The sequence below is a fragment of the Blennius ocellaris genome, assembly GCF_963422515.1.
Source record: "Blennius ocellaris genome assembly, chromosome: 7".
NCBI classification, from domain to species: domain Eukaryota; kingdom Metazoa; phylum Chordata; class Actinopteri; order Blenniiformes; family Blenniidae; genus Blennius; species Blennius ocellaris.
The window spans coordinates 15,789,699-15,806,056 of NC_137656.1; the positions used below are offsets into that span (position 1 = coordinate 15,789,699).

The 16,358-nt window shown below is 43.9% G+C and overlaps 2 protein-coding genes across 2 annotated transcripts; one reads left to right on the plus strand and one right to left on the minus strand.

Annotated features, from left to right (window-relative positions):
• Window positions 1-1,151: 1,151 nt before the first annotated feature.
• On the minus strand, window positions 1,152-10,679 carry sart3 (spliceosome associated factor 3, U4/U6 recycling protein; the record flags this gene model as incomplete). Its single annotated transcript, XM_080499446.1, has 19 exons — window positions 1,152-2,479; window positions 2,561-2,745; window positions 2,858-3,010; window positions 3,354-3,781; window positions 3,870-4,041; window positions 4,119-4,195; window positions 4,287-4,399; window positions 4,485-4,594; window positions 4,919-4,977; window positions 5,060-5,137; window positions 5,244-5,351; window positions 5,505-5,643; window positions 6,292-6,447; window positions 6,522-6,646; window positions 6,898-7,003; window positions 7,427-7,611; window positions 7,698-7,802; window positions 7,894-8,020; window positions 10,332-10,679. The coding sequence occupies 19 exons, from the start codon at window positions 10,677-10,679 to the stop codon at window positions 2,299-2,301; spliced, it is 2,955 nt and encodes a 984-aa protein (XP_080355572.1). The 3' UTR covers window positions 1,152-2,298.
• A 9-nt stretch (window positions 10,680-10,688) lies between these two features.
• Window positions 10,689-14,619, plus strand: iscua (iron-sulfur cluster assembly enzyme a). Its single transcript, XM_080499464.1, has 5 exons — window positions 10,689-10,801; window positions 10,960-11,073; window positions 12,133-12,243; window positions 12,716-12,794; window positions 13,139-14,619. The coding sequence occupies exons 1-5, from the start codon at window positions 10,700-10,702 to the stop codon at window positions 13,228-13,230; spliced, it is 498 nt and encodes a 165-aa protein (XP_080355590.1). The 5' UTR covers window positions 10,689-10,699; the 3' UTR covers window positions 13,231-14,619.
• The last annotated feature ends 1,739 nt before the right edge of the window (window positions 14,620-16,358 follow it).

The window sequence follows — 16,358 nt, forward strand, 5'->3', positions numbered from 1 at the left end:
TTTATTAAAGCAAAGTTTTAGACCAAGTAACAAAACAGAAACTTTAACATATTTGTTTTTATTCCACCCAAAACACAAGGGTGGAAAAGTGGACATCGTCTTAGAAACAAGAAAATAAATACTGAGCTCAAACAAAAATATAACAATATATAATCACCTTTTTCATCGTTGACCTCTTTTCCAAATTCATAACATTGACTATAGAAATGATACAAAACAGCAGCAGTGCACACGATACAACGTTGGGAGTATTGGACATAAAATCAAGTTTACAGATACTTTTTTTTTTTTTTGTTTTTTAGATTAGGCCACTGTGGTGAGAGCGTTACGTACAGCTTGTATTCCATCTGCTTTTAAAATTTCGATTTATTACAAACTGTGGAACTTTTCTTTTTTCAAATGTATATACTGAACAATATATACAGACGTACTTGAGAAGTAACCAAGTGAGCAACGGACATGGGGAAAAACTGCATAGTTTGTCTTCTGCTGTGACAAGAGAAGTAGCAGATGTAACTAATGTGTGGACGGTCATAGAATCTTTATGCCATATACAGACGTCAGCATCATCTGGCCACACTAAAGGAAAAACAAGCTGTATTACAGGTTTAGGATTGATTGGGGAAAGCTTTTTTTGTTTTATTGATTTAAAATGCGGTTAAAATATTGAAAGTGATTCCAGAACTCCCCCAATATTTCAACATCAAAATGAAAAACAAGTGATGTTATTGAACTCCTCACCGCCATATGTGGATGAAATGGAGAATTTGGGTTTGTTTGTAACGATCGAGGAATTCGCTCCGTACACTTCACTCATTCACTTCATTCATAACTCTTGGAATCCACACATCAGTTGATGATGAGCTGCAGGTCACCTTTTCTTCTTTATTGTGATCTCTGACTGGGCCCAAGACACAAAGGCACAGGCTGTTATTCATCTCAATCGCCTAGAACTGTTTGAAACTTACTGAAAGTGCTCATCAGTATTTGTCCAAATAATTGTATATATAATCAAATGTCTAAAACCAAAATACATTCATAAATGAATAGGAAAATATTCACTTTTTTTTGTCTTTTCAGTTATTTCTACACTCAAAACATTTAAAAAAGGAATCTTAATTGCTCACATTTTTTTGAGTTTTTGTAAAAGAAAAAAAAAGATCTTAAGATACTGGGTTTTTTTTTTTTTCAAATTCTGATTTAAGAGCTTAAACTTGTATTTCTGTTCATGTGTGATGCATCTACAATTAAATATATATATTTAGATGAATCTGTCGTCACATAACAGACTGATAGGTTTGCTTTAAAAATGTATGAAATGCTAGGTTTATAAGTTAAAATTGCTTATTTTTAACAAACTATCCTGACATCAGAAGAGCCAATTACAACGTTTTCTTCATCCTACGAAAGGCGACGCTCTGCTGGGACACATCATATACGCCAGATCGTAAATCTGCTTATGGAAGCTCTTCCCGAGAAGAGCGACAATTTAAGTGACGCACAGAAACTGATAAATCATTAAAGTTTATGTCCAACAGTTAAGTGGATCATAATTCAGGTTCCAGCTGTGTGACATGACAATCGGGTGACACGCCCTCAGATACTGTAAACCTTGGAAACAAGGTAATGTGACTGAGCTGGAAGATTAGGAGGCAAGTGATTAAATGCAGACTTGAGACATGATATTAAATTATTTCAAAAATAACAGCAGCTTTCTTGTCAGGACAAAAAAGATAACAGGTCGTCGTGTGTCATTTTTACTCAAAACTTGTAGGTTCCCTAAAAACAGGAATTTTTTTTTTTTTTTTTTTAAATCACTGTAGAACTTACAACATATGTACAACCACACACACACACACACGCACACTATATTACAGTATAATGAAATTCCTGCATACACGAGGAAACAAACAAACATTCACCAGTTTGGCTGTTTGGAATATTTAAAAAAATACTCTCCCATATGCATCTGTCAAAATCACACAACAAGAGAAGAAACCTTGCAACATGAGGCTTACAATTTTAGATACAATATATTTACACATATATGGGATATTTTCTTTTTTCTTAATAAAACAGCCTGGCAGCTGCACTAAACAAAGTCAATCTGTTCCACGGTTGAGAAGTCTCCACTTTGGGGACGGGGGGCGGGAGCAGGGCGATTAAGGCAACCTGGATGGAGGAGGAGTGTGACGGAGATTAAAGGGAGATCGGGGAAATCGATTACAGGAGACACGGCGACACGGGTTCAGGAGGAAGTGAAGATGGCTTTCAGGGCAAAAGGCGCTCGTAATTCGTTCACTTATTGAGGAGCATCTTGGCAAAGTCTGAATTTGACAGAGATTTGGGCTCTTCGGCTGTGTTCGCCGCCGCCGCCGCTGCGCTGGCCGCGGTCCCGTTCTCCACTTTGCTGGCGGGGGCAGTCTGGCGGTGCAGCGAACGAGGGAGTAAAGAGACCTGCGTGCGTCCTCGCCCCCTCCTGGAATCATGGAAACATGAATGTCTTAACGACTTCTCGCCGAAGTCTGAAGGCGCAACATCGACAGTGAAGTGAACTTACGCTCCGTAGGCCTGGCGAGGCTGCATGTCGGCCACGAGTCTGGATCCGGGTTTGTCCGGCTTGTTCCTGCGCGGAGGGTTACTGATGGCGACGGAGATCTTGTTGCCCTCCACCTCCGTGCCGTCCAATTTCAACACGGCCTGAGAGGCATGAGCTTCGTCCGCAAACTCCACATATGCCAGCCCCTGCAGAGCAACACACACACACAGACAACCAGCTCAGCTGCTGCACGCTCACAGGTGATAATCACCCACTCGGCACAACATCTGGACACCCGTCTTTCTCTACAAGCCTCACCCTTGGTTTTCCTGAGCGATACGTGACCAAGCGGACATCTCTGATGGTGCCGTGACCTTTGCACATTTCCTCCAGCTGCTCTTTAGTGCAGGAAAAGGGCAAGCCGGAGATGAAGATTTTGTGTTTCTCCATCGACGTGTTGTATTTAAACACCTGGAAGGGCATTGATGCACATATGTCAGTTTGCCTGCTCTCTGTGGATTTCAATAGAATGAGAAAAATTTGCGACCATCTAACATTTATGGCCATACGGGCCGAGTCAGGCGGGAAAGCGGTCAAGGACGGCATGACCCACAAATATCATTGCACTATTTCTCTGCTTTCTCTCAACCCAAGCAGTCATTTTGGATTCAATATCAAACGTCCTCACGCTTCTTATATTGACGTCTATTGATAAGCAGTTCTCCAAACTGTGAAAAACCCCACTGCGGAGGATTCAAGTGTTTTTTTCCCACAGCCTGCACACAAAAACCCGTCACACAAGATTGAGGTTTACCTTGAAGTCCGGGTTTTTCTTTTTGTCCACACAAGGGGACACGAACATGGGCCTGCTCTCCACCTCCTGTCTGTCCAGCTTCAGGGCCTCGGTGACGGACGCCGGCGCCTCAAACTGGACGTAGCCGTAGCCTTCGAATCGTCCTTTGTTGCTGAAGATGCAGCGGACCTGGTCGACCGGGCCGCAGCTCTCGAACAGCGTCCTCAGCTTTTCCTCCGGCTCGTCCAGGGCGTACGCCAGGTTGCTGACGAACACGGTGCTGTCGTCATTTCTGAGCTCCGGCTTGTCGTCGCACTGCTTCGAATCCGCCTGCTGGGCTTTTTTGCCAGCTTTGTATCCGGGGGGGGCGTTCCTCCCAAACAGTCCGCTCTCCGTCTCCATGTGCTCCTCCGTGGTTTGCTCTTTGCTTCCTCTGTGCCGTTTACGAGCTGGTGATTTTACAGGGAAACGGGGAAAAGGAGTCAACTTGCGCTCTATTCAGCTCTTAATGAATAAGAAAAAAGCAGCGCTTCTTACCGGAGTCTTCATTCCACTCGTTGTGATAATCGCCCTGATCTGCTTTACGCTTCTCCCCGGCCCGGGCTTCATTGTGAGGTTTTTTGAAGGCCTTCTTGTCCGCCCTGGTCTTCCGCCGCTGTTCGGCTCTCCCCTCCTCTTGGCGAGCCATATTGGCTTCCTTCTCGGCGACCTGGCAGACGAGCAGAAATAAGATACACGAGTCCGGGGCCCGCAGACCTGCCAGGTCCGACACGCTGCTGCTACTACCTTTGCTCGCTGCTCGTTAATTCTGTTCAGTTTCGTCTCCGTCTTCTGCACCGCCACGTCCCAGTCCTCCAGGGAGCCTGTCAGTGAACACGCAAAACACTAAGTAACGTTTGGGATGTAGCTCTAATTTGCAGGGTTTTTTTGGGTTTTTTTTAAGTTGACAATCACCTTCCACTCTCTCGAAGGTGAGCAGGACTTCACAGACATGCTGAGGGTAGTCTGACGTGCACTGAACTGCTCTGTGAAGAGCTTTGCGGCAGTGAATGGGATCCCCGTAAGACCTACATTTACAACAAACAAACATTAAGTCACAAAGGCATCAGCAACGATCTTCACGTCATTTTCCATTCAAACCGACTGACGGACCTTTCAAGATTATAGTACTCCAACCACATGTTGGCGTACTTGGCGTTTCCTTTTGTCATGATGTTGTCCCACAGCTCTCTCGCCTTCTGCATGTTCTTGCAGTGAAGTGCCTGATCGGGACAAGAAAACATTACATCAGAGTGTGAGCCAGAACCAAAAGGAGTAGTGAAGCAGCAAAAATCCTTTTTTTTTTTTTTTATATATATCAGAAAACATTAGTAGATAAGATATAAATACAGTTTCTAAAGGAATTTACCAAAAATACTGTTCACCTTCTGGACTCTACCGTCTCAGCTGTGATTGCATAATCCATTTACGTTGATTGATTTTGAGTGGAACAGTTTGAGTCGCAACATAGTTTAAAACTGTTTACTGTGGTGGATTATTCACATCTCGACCTCCTGACAAATGGTTGTCATAGTAACGCCGCTCACCTCTACCCTCGCCCAGATCTGCATTATGATACAAGAGGGATCCCCACTTTCACCAAACCCTGCAGAGACACGGGACAGTGGATGCCATGAAAGTCAAACGGAACAAAAGGGGGAAAACACATCTCAATAAATTCGACTCACTTTCTTCGACATCTTGCTTCATGTAGTCTAAAGATCGAGAGAATGCTCCTCTCAACTCTTCTAACTCTTTACTGGATTCTGCAAAAAAAAAAAAAAAAAAAAGAAGTGAAAATGAAAACGCCACGAGACAACATGCAATTGGAGAGGTTATCGTTTTCAAACGGTGGCACACAACTGCTCTCACCTTTGCTGAAATCCACACGTCTCCTCAAGTAGTCCAGATATGCCTGCCAGATCTCAACATAATCCGTCGCTTGAATGAAACCAGCATTCAGCGCCTTCTCAAACACATCTGAGCAGAAAACAGATCATCACATTCAAGTCGACACAATGACAACCTACAACATTTCCCCATCAGGACATTAGTATTCAACCGAAAACATGTTCGATATTAAGATAATGACACGTTTTTCGGTCATAGTGAAGAAAACGGTGCTTCAGTTACCCGACACAGTGTGATGGTCGGCTCCGTGCCGCTCCAGAGCCAGCAGGTAGCTCTTCCACAGACCCATGGTCCAGGGGCAATTCCTGACGGCGCGCTCATGAGTAGACAAAACCAAATCTTTTATCTTCAGCTGGCGATCCTGCAGAGTCGAGAGAGAATGGAAAACAAAAAGAATTCTCATATCCATTTGATGTTTGATCAGTTACATTTAAAAAAAACAGTGAGACGATGTAGAAACAGAAGTGGATACGTGGAAAGATGAATGACAACTCAAAGGACTTTGTCCACATACACCAAGTATAAACCATGAACTCGTCATGCAGGTTGGTAACTTTCACTTTTCTTCCATTTCTTTTAAAAATAATAGTGAGATAGGTGCAAGTGTGCACAGTGAACTCTGGATCAATGCATTAATCTCGTTGAAGGTCGGTGGTTCTCAGTCATGTGTAGCCAATCGCTTACAGAAACCCAATAAGAAAGCCAGAAAGTTTAAAGTGGTATGTTGTGTTTCTTTTTGCTCAATATTAAGCTTATATTTGATACAAATGACACATAGGGATGTATACACACTTTAACATTTTTAAATCTTGAAATATGGTTTAGTCACCCTTCGATTTCAACCTTCACAGGTTATCATTTATCGAAATAAGTTTGCTGTCATTTATCCCGGCGAGTAAATAACAGAACTACCCTTGTATGAGTCTGATTAAAAGTCACCCACACTGGGAAATAAATCTCATTTTTTTTAACGCGGCAAACATTCCAGTTGCACCAAAGCAATACTCACAAGATAGGTGGTGTTTTTTGCCCACATGTCCGGCACCAGGCAGTTCTCCCCGAGAGCTCGCTCAAAGGTGATCTGGATCCGAGCCGGGTCGCCTTCCTTCAGTTCGAAGTCTATGTAGGCTTGATATTCTGCCAGCTTAGGAGGCTCCGCGACCATCTTGCAGCCAGACAACAGCAATCAGACGTGACACCACCACAGGAGGCGTACAGTTATCCAGACAAAACAATTACCAGCGACTCCTCAAAAGGCTTGTACTTCTCCAGCTGCTGCGAAGCCTTCTTGTACTGCTGGACGACGGTGTCCGCCACCCCGTGTTCAGACCACTCCTCATACTCCGCGTACGTGACTTCCATTTCTAGAACAAAGCAAGGCACAGTCTATAATTGCCTTACTCTCTATACTCCTGAACTGAGGTTCAGAGCAAAACATGGGCTCCCTGGACCACTGCAGCACTGGTCACCATTCAGCAGGACCAGACAGAAAACAGCACAACCCCACAGACTGTCCCTATTAGTCTTCTGTGTCCAGTTCATGGTGTTTCAGGCACAGTGGGAGTCCAGCTCATTTTACAGTCACGCGTCTGGACAGAAAAGACGTAGTTCTCACCCATGAGAGGGATGGCCAGCTGGCGGCGAAACAGTGTATGGATTCGCCCGAGTTGCGTTTTCAGCAGCTCTTGCTCCTCGCGGCTGGGAATCCTGCCAGGAGGAGGCTGCAAAGGAGATGCAGCGAAGAGAATGGTGTTAAAAATTTGCTCATTTTAATCCCCCCCAAAAGGGAAGGGAAAAAAAAAAAGTTTACCTTGAGCAATTGGTGCTCTAAATTTAACACACAAGAAAAAAAAAAAAAAATCCAACCCACAAAATGTATAAATTCCTGGATTAAATGAGTAAAATACTTCAAATGCATGTGCTTTCAAAGCACGGCAAAAAAAAATTGCACTGCCTGTAATACCATTGTAATTAACAGTATAATTTGTGGGTTTACTCTGGTTTCCTCCCCCCACTCCAATAAAAGAAAAAAAACAAACAATAAAAACATATTAATTTAAGAGAACTAAAAAACAAACACAAAAAAACAGTGATACATTTTTTTGAAAATGATAAAACAAGTTCCACCTGATGTTGACACAAACCTGCACGGTGGACAAGATGGCGTTCTCAAATTCTCGGTATGCCTCCCACACCGTCTGCCCCTTGGTCATGTGAAGTCCCACGGCCGTCACGGCTCGCTCAAAGATGGCTCTCACCTTGTCGATCCCGCCGGGGGAGCCCATGCCGCCAATGGAGTACTGAGCATATTCCAGCCAGATTTCTGGGCCTGGGGAAGAACGTTGGAGGTCGAGATCACAATAGTTGCAGCGACCGAGGATCAGCTGAAAGGCGGTGGCGGTGTGGCACACTCACAGATATAGTCTTTTACAGCTCTCTCGAAAAGCTCGTACACCTTCTCTCGGTTGGGCTCCTCCTCGGTCAGGCGGATCTCATCCTTAAGCCAGTCCAGCCAAATCTCTGGAAGACGGAACCAAATACAGTTTCAGGCTGCGACGCGCTAAGCTGACGATTCCTACAAGCCCAGGACGAGGTGGGGGTGAGCACCAACCTTCGGTGAGAGGGAACAGTTCGCTCATCTTCTGCCTTGCTTTTCGCAGACGTGAAAGTTCTCCCTCTTGTTTCAGAAGTTTTATTAGATCCACATGGCAATTGTAGTCAAAAGCGTTGATGGAGAGCTGAAAAGTTGTAGAGGGAGGAGTCAGAGAGTCTTTGGTTTACCAGGCATTAATAGGCACAGCCACAAAATGGAATAAAATAACAAAAGTAAATTCTATTCTGAGCCGAGGCGAGCACAACCACCGTGTTTTAGTATTGACTGCATTTAGACACCAGTAATATTTTGAACAGTAATGCCATTTCAATTGAATATCATGCATGAATTTGGGAGGAAAAAGTAAAAGTTGCACATCCAACTTTTAGATATGAAGAAGATTCTGTTTATTATCACTGAATTAATAAAACATTACTCAAAGTATTAGTGTCCACCTAAAATGACGACAGCAGTAGCCAATGCAGTACATGTGTGCACATCACAATGTTCTCAAAAACAGTGGTCAGAGCAAACAAACGTTTATCACCAAAGTTCTAATTAGAAAATCATAGAAATGCAAAAAAAAAAAAAAAAATTAGATTTTTAACAAAACTGTGCAGAACAGATAATAATCACAGACACGGTGACCAATTTAAAAAAAAAATTTTTTTATTTTTTTTTGCAAATTGACTTAAACAGAGTTGAATAATGTTGCTCATTGAAATACAACTGGTGATCCTGAACTGTTCAAAGCTTCGAACTCTGCAGGGCGGCTCCTGCCTTTAACGTTGGATAAACCCTGAACTGGATAAAGCAGTATGGTTTGGATGTTTCCTCCCATGGAAAACTCTGTGACTGAGAGGACTAAGACTTGTCATTAAGGGTGAACTCTGTAACTCTATTCAACCAGTTTGAAATGAATAGTCTTGTGTATTACTTTGTTATTAGGGAGGAAAAAAAGTTGACATCCAGCCAATATGATACAACACCATAATTATCAGACAGACTGAATTCCACAGTTTTAATGCATGAACTCAGTCAGATTTGTCTGAACACCAGATGCTGTCGGCCTAGCCTCAGGGAGATAGTATATTATTCACTAATATTTACAATATTTGGGTTTCATGGGGGGGAAGTTCCATCCAATCAACAAATAAATACATATAGTTTGTTATCTATGCGTCTGAGTAGTTGTTGTTTAGCCCTCTGGTTGCATAGTCTTTCAGCAAAAGTGCATCAGTTACACAGTAGTGAGCTGCTGATTGTAACAGTACAGATAAATAACTACACTTCTTTCTTCCCATTGTATCGCAACCGATTGATTCCTAATCGGACCGAATCCAAAACACAGCACTGGTGTCAAGCCAGTCTAAACTTCCAAAAACACAGGTCATATTGAGAAATTCTGACGTGTCATTTGAAAATGAAAGTTATTTGAAAATTGGAATACCACCAAACACTCAACATATTACCCCATTTAAAATTCAATTAACAGCAAAATTCCGAGTTATCATAAAGTCATTCCACATCAGAGTGACAGTGGGCCATCCCAGGATACCAGTCAAGTTGGAATGGGTTTATGATAACAGGAAAATTCCTTTTAATATCAGTCAAAGCCAAAAGCGAATTAATTCTACACTTGCTATTTTAGAGGGCTCTTATTTTGGTATGTCACACCCTGAACTGGCCTACTATTAATCTGAAGTGAAATGTGTTTATGGCAGCAGAGGGATTTAATGTATTATCAATTTGAATTTTGCCAAGATATTCTGTTTTGTTGGGCATTTAATTTGAAAGAGATCATCATAATGGGAACCTGTTTATTGTATTATAGTCACATTAATATACCAGTGACTGAAACTGGAGGAGTATTGGGGGGGGGGGGGGTTGTTGTTGGGGTTTTTTGGGAAGGGGGGTCATCTGGGGGGCAGTACATTTTATTATTATTAGATTAATGGTTTTAGTGTTACATGTATTAATAATGCACTCTTAGCTTCGATGTTGTCTATTACTTTGCGTTTTATTAACCAACTTATAGATCTCATTCACTGGAAAGTCACTTATATTTTTAAATAATTTCCAGTACGCGCTTACGGTCATGCACGGTGCTCTAAGAAACAAAGCGGCGACTGGCTTGACCCCAGCCACACACGTGTGTCCGTGCTGCGTTCAGGGACTGAGGAAAAAGGCGCGTACCAAACCAAACAAGTGTTAGCATAACAGATTAGCAGCTCAGCTAATCACGACTGCTCCGTCAATGACGTCGTCGCTATACTTGTTTGTAATTATCGGCAGCTGGCGCTGTTGTGATTTCTGCCCGTGGCCGTTTTCTTTCGGGGCCGAGTCGATCACAGTTCTGAAGCTGCCGTCTTGTTTTTAGCTCGTTTCTTTAAGCCTCCCATTCATTCCCATTAGCTCCGCGGCTAACAGCTCGGCTCGGCTGCGGGCTAGTTTACCTGCTCCTCCAGTCGCTGGATCTCCGCTTCGTTTTCTTTCTCGTCCTCTGAAGAATCGTCCTCCTCGTCTTCGTCCGAGTTTTCTACACCCATGCCCTCTTCGCGCTCTCCATCTTCGTCGGACTCCATCTCTCTCTCCTCCATCCCAGCGTCTTCCTCCTCCATGTCTTGCAACTGCGTTTGCTCTTCGTCGCCAGCCGCTGCCATGTTGGAAATACCGTCTGCCTGGTAACAACCCCAGCGAGGACTGGAGCAGCGGAAGGGAGGGGCGGAGCCTCGCCGCTGTATGTACCGGTCGCCAGGGGGCGCCAGAAGTACCTTCGGATTCACTCGGCTCCCTTCGTTCATTTCCGCTGACAGTCCAAAACATGGCGACGGTCTCCTTACGAAAGTCTGCGTCCTTGCTGTTGCTGTTTAGCAGAAGGTTGTTCCGGCCAGAGCCGAATGCCGTTTGCTTGTATCACAAAAAGGTAACTTGTCAACAAATGCTGTGCGAGTAAGTCAAGCGGGGTTCACGTGGTGTGTAACGTGGGGTGTTGCCACATTAGCCAGCGCTGCTATCGTTTTACTCCATGATAGCAATAGCAAACAAACTCGTAAAAGTCTTTGTCGCTGTGTTTTGCCGCAGGTTGTGGACCACTACGAGAACCCCAGGAATGTGGGCTCCCTGGATAAAAACTCCAGGAATGTGGGGACTGGATTGGTGGGAGCACCAGCCTGTGGAGATGTGATGAAACTCCAGGTGAGCTGCAGGTCAAGTGTGTTGCAACGAGGGCAGACCTAAAACATCCACCGGCTCTCGAGGTCCGGAACTAAATGTCCCTGCTTTAGACTCTCTTTGCCTCGTTCACATTGCAGAGAAATGTAATAGTTTGAGATTCAGATATATATATATATTTTTTTTTGCTCACAAGTGACCCATATCTCACCTGTTTTGTGGCCGAGTGAAAGCTCCACTTGAGATCCTCTTCACACCAAGCCCAAATATGCATGTCTTTAATGCAAAGAAAGGTATATGCCATACTCCAGTTTTTTTTTATAAGCCAGAACTATTGCACAGAATCAGCTGTTTTACTCGCAATAACTCCACAAATCAAGCACAAAACACATAAACACATCAGGTTTAATATCATAACTTTATTTGGCCTATCAACACCCTTTAAAAATCGATTTAAAGCTGAAAATCTGCACTTTGGAGCCAAGTTGGAATAGAGTCTGAGTGTTGCTGCTGTTTCCTGCTATGTCATTCAAATTAGCCATGTGTCAATTTACTCATGAGGTTAACACACTCCACAGCTGGTGCTACACTATTACTACACTTTCTTGGCACGTGGGGCTAGTTAGAGCTACTGTGGCAAGTAAACAAAGAGAGACACTTCAGACAAGCCACAGGGAGCAGGTATATGAAGAATTGGGCGTTAATTGGTGGATTACACCCTGACACAGAAGCAACTGTTGAGAGCAGCTCCGTAAAGTTCCTGCATCAACAATTCTTAACAAAATGTCCTCAAAACACAAGCGATGCTTCTTTCCTATCGGCGTGAGGCAGGCGATGTGCTACAAGCTAGGTTTTGTCAAAACGTGGTCGTCTTTGGAGCAGCAGAAACAACATTGTCTTTGTGAGGGAAGGAGTTTGTAAGACCACATTTGTAAGATGTGGCTCTTTGTAGTAACAGCGTAATAAAAACAAACGACAGGTTCGCCACCCCTGTAATACATCATCTCTATTGTCTATTAATGCCTAATGTTTGTATAACATGTATTATGGGGGGAAAAGGTTCTAAGACTGTGTTCCTTTCAGATTGAAGTGGATGAAAATGGCAAGATCGTGGATGCAAAGTTCAAAACATTTGGCTGTGGATCAGCCATTGCCTCCAGTTCTCTGGCAACAGAGTGGGTGAAGGGAAAGACGGTAAGATATCAGCTTCGGTTCAGAGGTGTTACTCGTCGATTGCTCGCCTTATTTAAACTAACACAAAAAATATGTAAACAAGCTCAGCCAAGAGCTGCATCATCAGCACAACGAAAATCTTCATCTGTTCAAGCCTCTTAGTTGTGAAACAATCTGGCTGCTGATCTGTCTTGATTTGAATTATTTCAGTTAAATATTAATGTGGAAAAGCGCCTTATGCCTTTCAAATTCTACAATATCTGAGTTAGGTTTTTTTTCAGCCCAATTGGAGCTACGGTACTCTTTTTGGTCATTGCCATCAAAAATTTATGATTTTCATTTGATATCTCTCCCAGCAGTCATGATTTTCCATTGGGAAATCTGAAAATAGATAAAAATGTGAAGTGATTAAAAATGTCGTATATCTTCGTGTTATTTTAGACAGTTTTTCTTTTTTTGTTAAGGATCAAACTAATAATTTTTCTCCCTTCAGGTGGACGACGCACTGAAGATCAAGAACACAGACATCGCCAAAGAGCTTTGTCTTCCTCCTGTCAAGCTTCATTGTTCCAGTAAGTTTAAGCCAGCGAGATGGTTAATAAGAACTAAGGAACGTGTGCATTCCTCACAAGAAATGGATGAAGTGCAGTAATTCCGATTAAACTTTGCGTGAAACCCTGGAATCGTTTTAATAGCTTTTAGATTTTGTGAAAGAGAAATGGTGTCGTTTGATCAGTCAGAATTGTATGCTTCATTAATGATTGTAATCAAAGCTCTGTAAGCATTGTTAATGTGCTTTTAAAGAGTGGATGCACTTCAAGAGAGGATTATTGATGTCATCTGCATATAAAAGCACATTTTCTAGCCTGATTCCTTTTACTTGAATCCTAAAACCTTCTTTCTCGTTTTCTCTCAGTGCTTGCAGAAGATGCCATCAGAGCAGCGCTGTCAGACTACCGACTAAAGCAGCAAGATAAGAAAGAGGAACGTGCCAAAGCCAGCAGCTAATATGTTGGAAATAACAATCCATTGGGGTTTATTTCACTGAGAAACTCCTGATCAAAATCTTAAGTCCAGTTGCAAAATTGCAAGAATTTGCATTTTACACTGTTGGATCTGAAAAAGGTTCTACGTAGAGCCTCAAAATACAAAAAATAAGCAATGGGAGCAAGAGACAGGAGCGTTTGAGCAGGCAATATATTGAAAACAACAATTTAACTGAAACAAGCTGTGCAACAGCTGATTGAAAGTTTAAGGCCACAGCCTTTAAAAGCCAAAATCTGCAGAGAAATTTGGGGTTCCTTGTCATTTTCTGTCAAGAGATCACACTGTTGGCGCCCCCTAATGGCAGAGCCAGGAAAGTTCATTGTTTTTGAATTTAGTAATTTTTTTGCCTAAGTGAGACCTCTCACAATGTGCCCTGGATACTGAGGTTAGAGTCAGTTTGAATGTTTTAAAAGATCCTCAACCCAAATTAAGGCCGCTACTGGTGCAAACTGCATTCCAGCGATCAGAAGGCATCTGAGATGGAAGGGCTTCAAAAACTATTAAAAAAAATCTTCAAAGGCCACTTCTCCTTCAATGCCACAAAATTGCCAATTTGGACTTGGCAAGGGAGCGCCAAACATGGGACACTCAAAGGTGGCAGAAAGGCGATCAACGAGAACGGCAGAGTTACTCATTACAGAGTCCCTTTTCTTTCTGACACTTTTAAGTCGTGTTTTGAGGGAGTTTGGGCTTTTATTGAGCTGTGGTCTTAAATGTTTGATCAGTTTATGAACAGCCTTTTTTCAGTTAAAATGTCGTTTTCAATAAATTGCCTGCTCAGAATGTTTTGTCTCCTGCTCCCATTTCTTCTATTTATATATTGAAGCTCTACTTTGAACCCCTTTCAAGATCCAACAGTGCAAAATACAAATTCATGCAATTTTTGTAACTGGTCTTAAGACTTTGATCAGGAGTGTATTTCAGCACCAGCTCATGTCGTGCTGTGTGGAAGGTCTTGCATCCTTATTATTGCTGCTTATATCAATATCTTTGCATTTAAGCCAGGAGTTCTGTTGTTTTTAAAGCGCCACGTGTACATTTGTTTTCTCACGGACAATCAGAAATGTTCCATTAACGTTTGTTCTCGTGCTGGAGGTTCACGGTGGGCCCTAATTTTGAACAAGAGTGGAATTCTCCCCATTCTTCAAAGGGGATTTTTAAACATACCATGGTTAATTTCTTTGAGGTGAGTTTGCTCTTATGTATTTTGGCCTTTATTTGGCTGGCTTGTGAAATACTTCGGTGTGAAAATGCTTATCAGGTCAACAGATTCTCTATTCAGAACCAAAAGACAATTGTATGAGACGGTTTTCTTTCTTGCAAAATAAATAAATCCTTTTTATCATGTGATGTCATCGGCCTGATCCTTCGTCAAGGGGAGCCACCCTTTGGCGCTGCAAAAGTATCCTTTTCAGCACAATGAGCACTGCCAGCATCAAGAGAGCAACTAGAACACACAGCACAGCCAGCAAAGAGATGATGACTGCAGAGTCCTGCAGAGCGAGTGTCCGCGGGGAAAGCGTGGGCAAGACTGCATCTATGTTCGTGGAAAGCAAAGATCGCGTCCCTTCAGCAAAGGTCGTGTTACCACTTGGAGCTGTGATGTTTTCTCTGCACCCCCGGTCCTCTTCTGGGAGAGAAGTAGTAGTTTCCACATGAACGGGGTCGACTGACTGAGTTTGATTCAGGAATAAACACTCTTCATAGGTCAGCGTTTCCAGCCAGTAGACGTGGGTCTTAGAAAGATCTTGAGCTTCAGGAAAGACTCCAACAGTCTTTTCTTTTTTTGCTTCCTGCAACGTACATCCCAAATCCATTTTGCTTTTGTATGGGCTTTGAACCGTTGGCTTGTTCTGAACCGAAGCATTCTGATCCAAATGGCGGGCACTGTCCGTCGGCTTCAGGATGTGGGGGCATATCGTCATGACGGAGAGATTAAGAAGCAGGCGTTGAGCAAGGTGGAGCGGCTCTGTGCACACCAGGTCTGTGGCCATCTTCAGCCTGCCGCTCAGTAGCCAGCGGTACAGATACAAGATGTCACACTCGCACACCCACAGATTGTTGGCGAGGTCCACAGACCTGAGGCGCGGGAGGCCGTCGAGAGCTCTCTCTGGGACCGAGCGCAGACAATTGCTGTTGACCTTCAGGACCTGCAGGTTGACCAGGGAGGACGGCGAAGGCCAGTCCAGGACGGAGATGCAGTTTGCGGAGAGGTCCAAGTGAGTCAGAGACGGAGGGAGGTCCGAGGGGAGGCTCGTAAGCTGGTTCCCCTTCAGGTTCAGGACCTGGAGTTTGTACAAACCCCAGAGTGCCCCGGGCTGGATGGCACGGATGCGGTTTTCCTCCAAATCCAGACGGGTCAGGTTTCCCAGCTGCCTCAGGGCACCCAAAGTGATGTAAGTGATGCGGTTCTCCTGCAGCAGGAGCGACTCCAGGCTGGAGGGCAGGCCACGGGGGAAGCGAGCCAGCAGGTTGTGACTGAGGCTGAGCTCCTGCAGGCCGGAGAAGGGCTGGAGCAGGTGGTCCACATTGCACAGCTGGTTTCTGGCCACCGATAGAGCCGAGGTGCTCAGGGGGACGGAGCGAGGGAGGGACCTCAGACCCAGAGACTCACACAGAACCAGAACCCCGGTGCCAGAGCAGCAGCAGCCGGGAGGACACGGAGACACCGTGAGGCAGGTCAGAGGACAGACGCAGAGAACCAGGAGGACACCACATCTGCCCCACAGCATGGCTTACTGCAAAGAATAATGACGAATAAGCAAGCACATTAGGCCCCATCTAGAAGAGACAAAGCCAAGGAATTATCTAATAAGTCACCAATAATGAAATAATGGCTTTAATCTGTTAGGAGCACATGAAACACTCCGGAAAACCACAAGTTGGACTACAAACACCTCCCATTAGGTGAAGAAGGTCCAGCAGAGACTTAACATTCATCAGGAAGCTGATGCAAACTCATCCCTCAACATGTCTGCTGACAGAATGTCATCGAGCTCTTGGGAACCTCCTGGCCTGCAGCTGCACGATGTGCTTCTCCTGTCCAGAGGACAGCAGGGGGACCTCATCAACACACCACCCACCCTCCT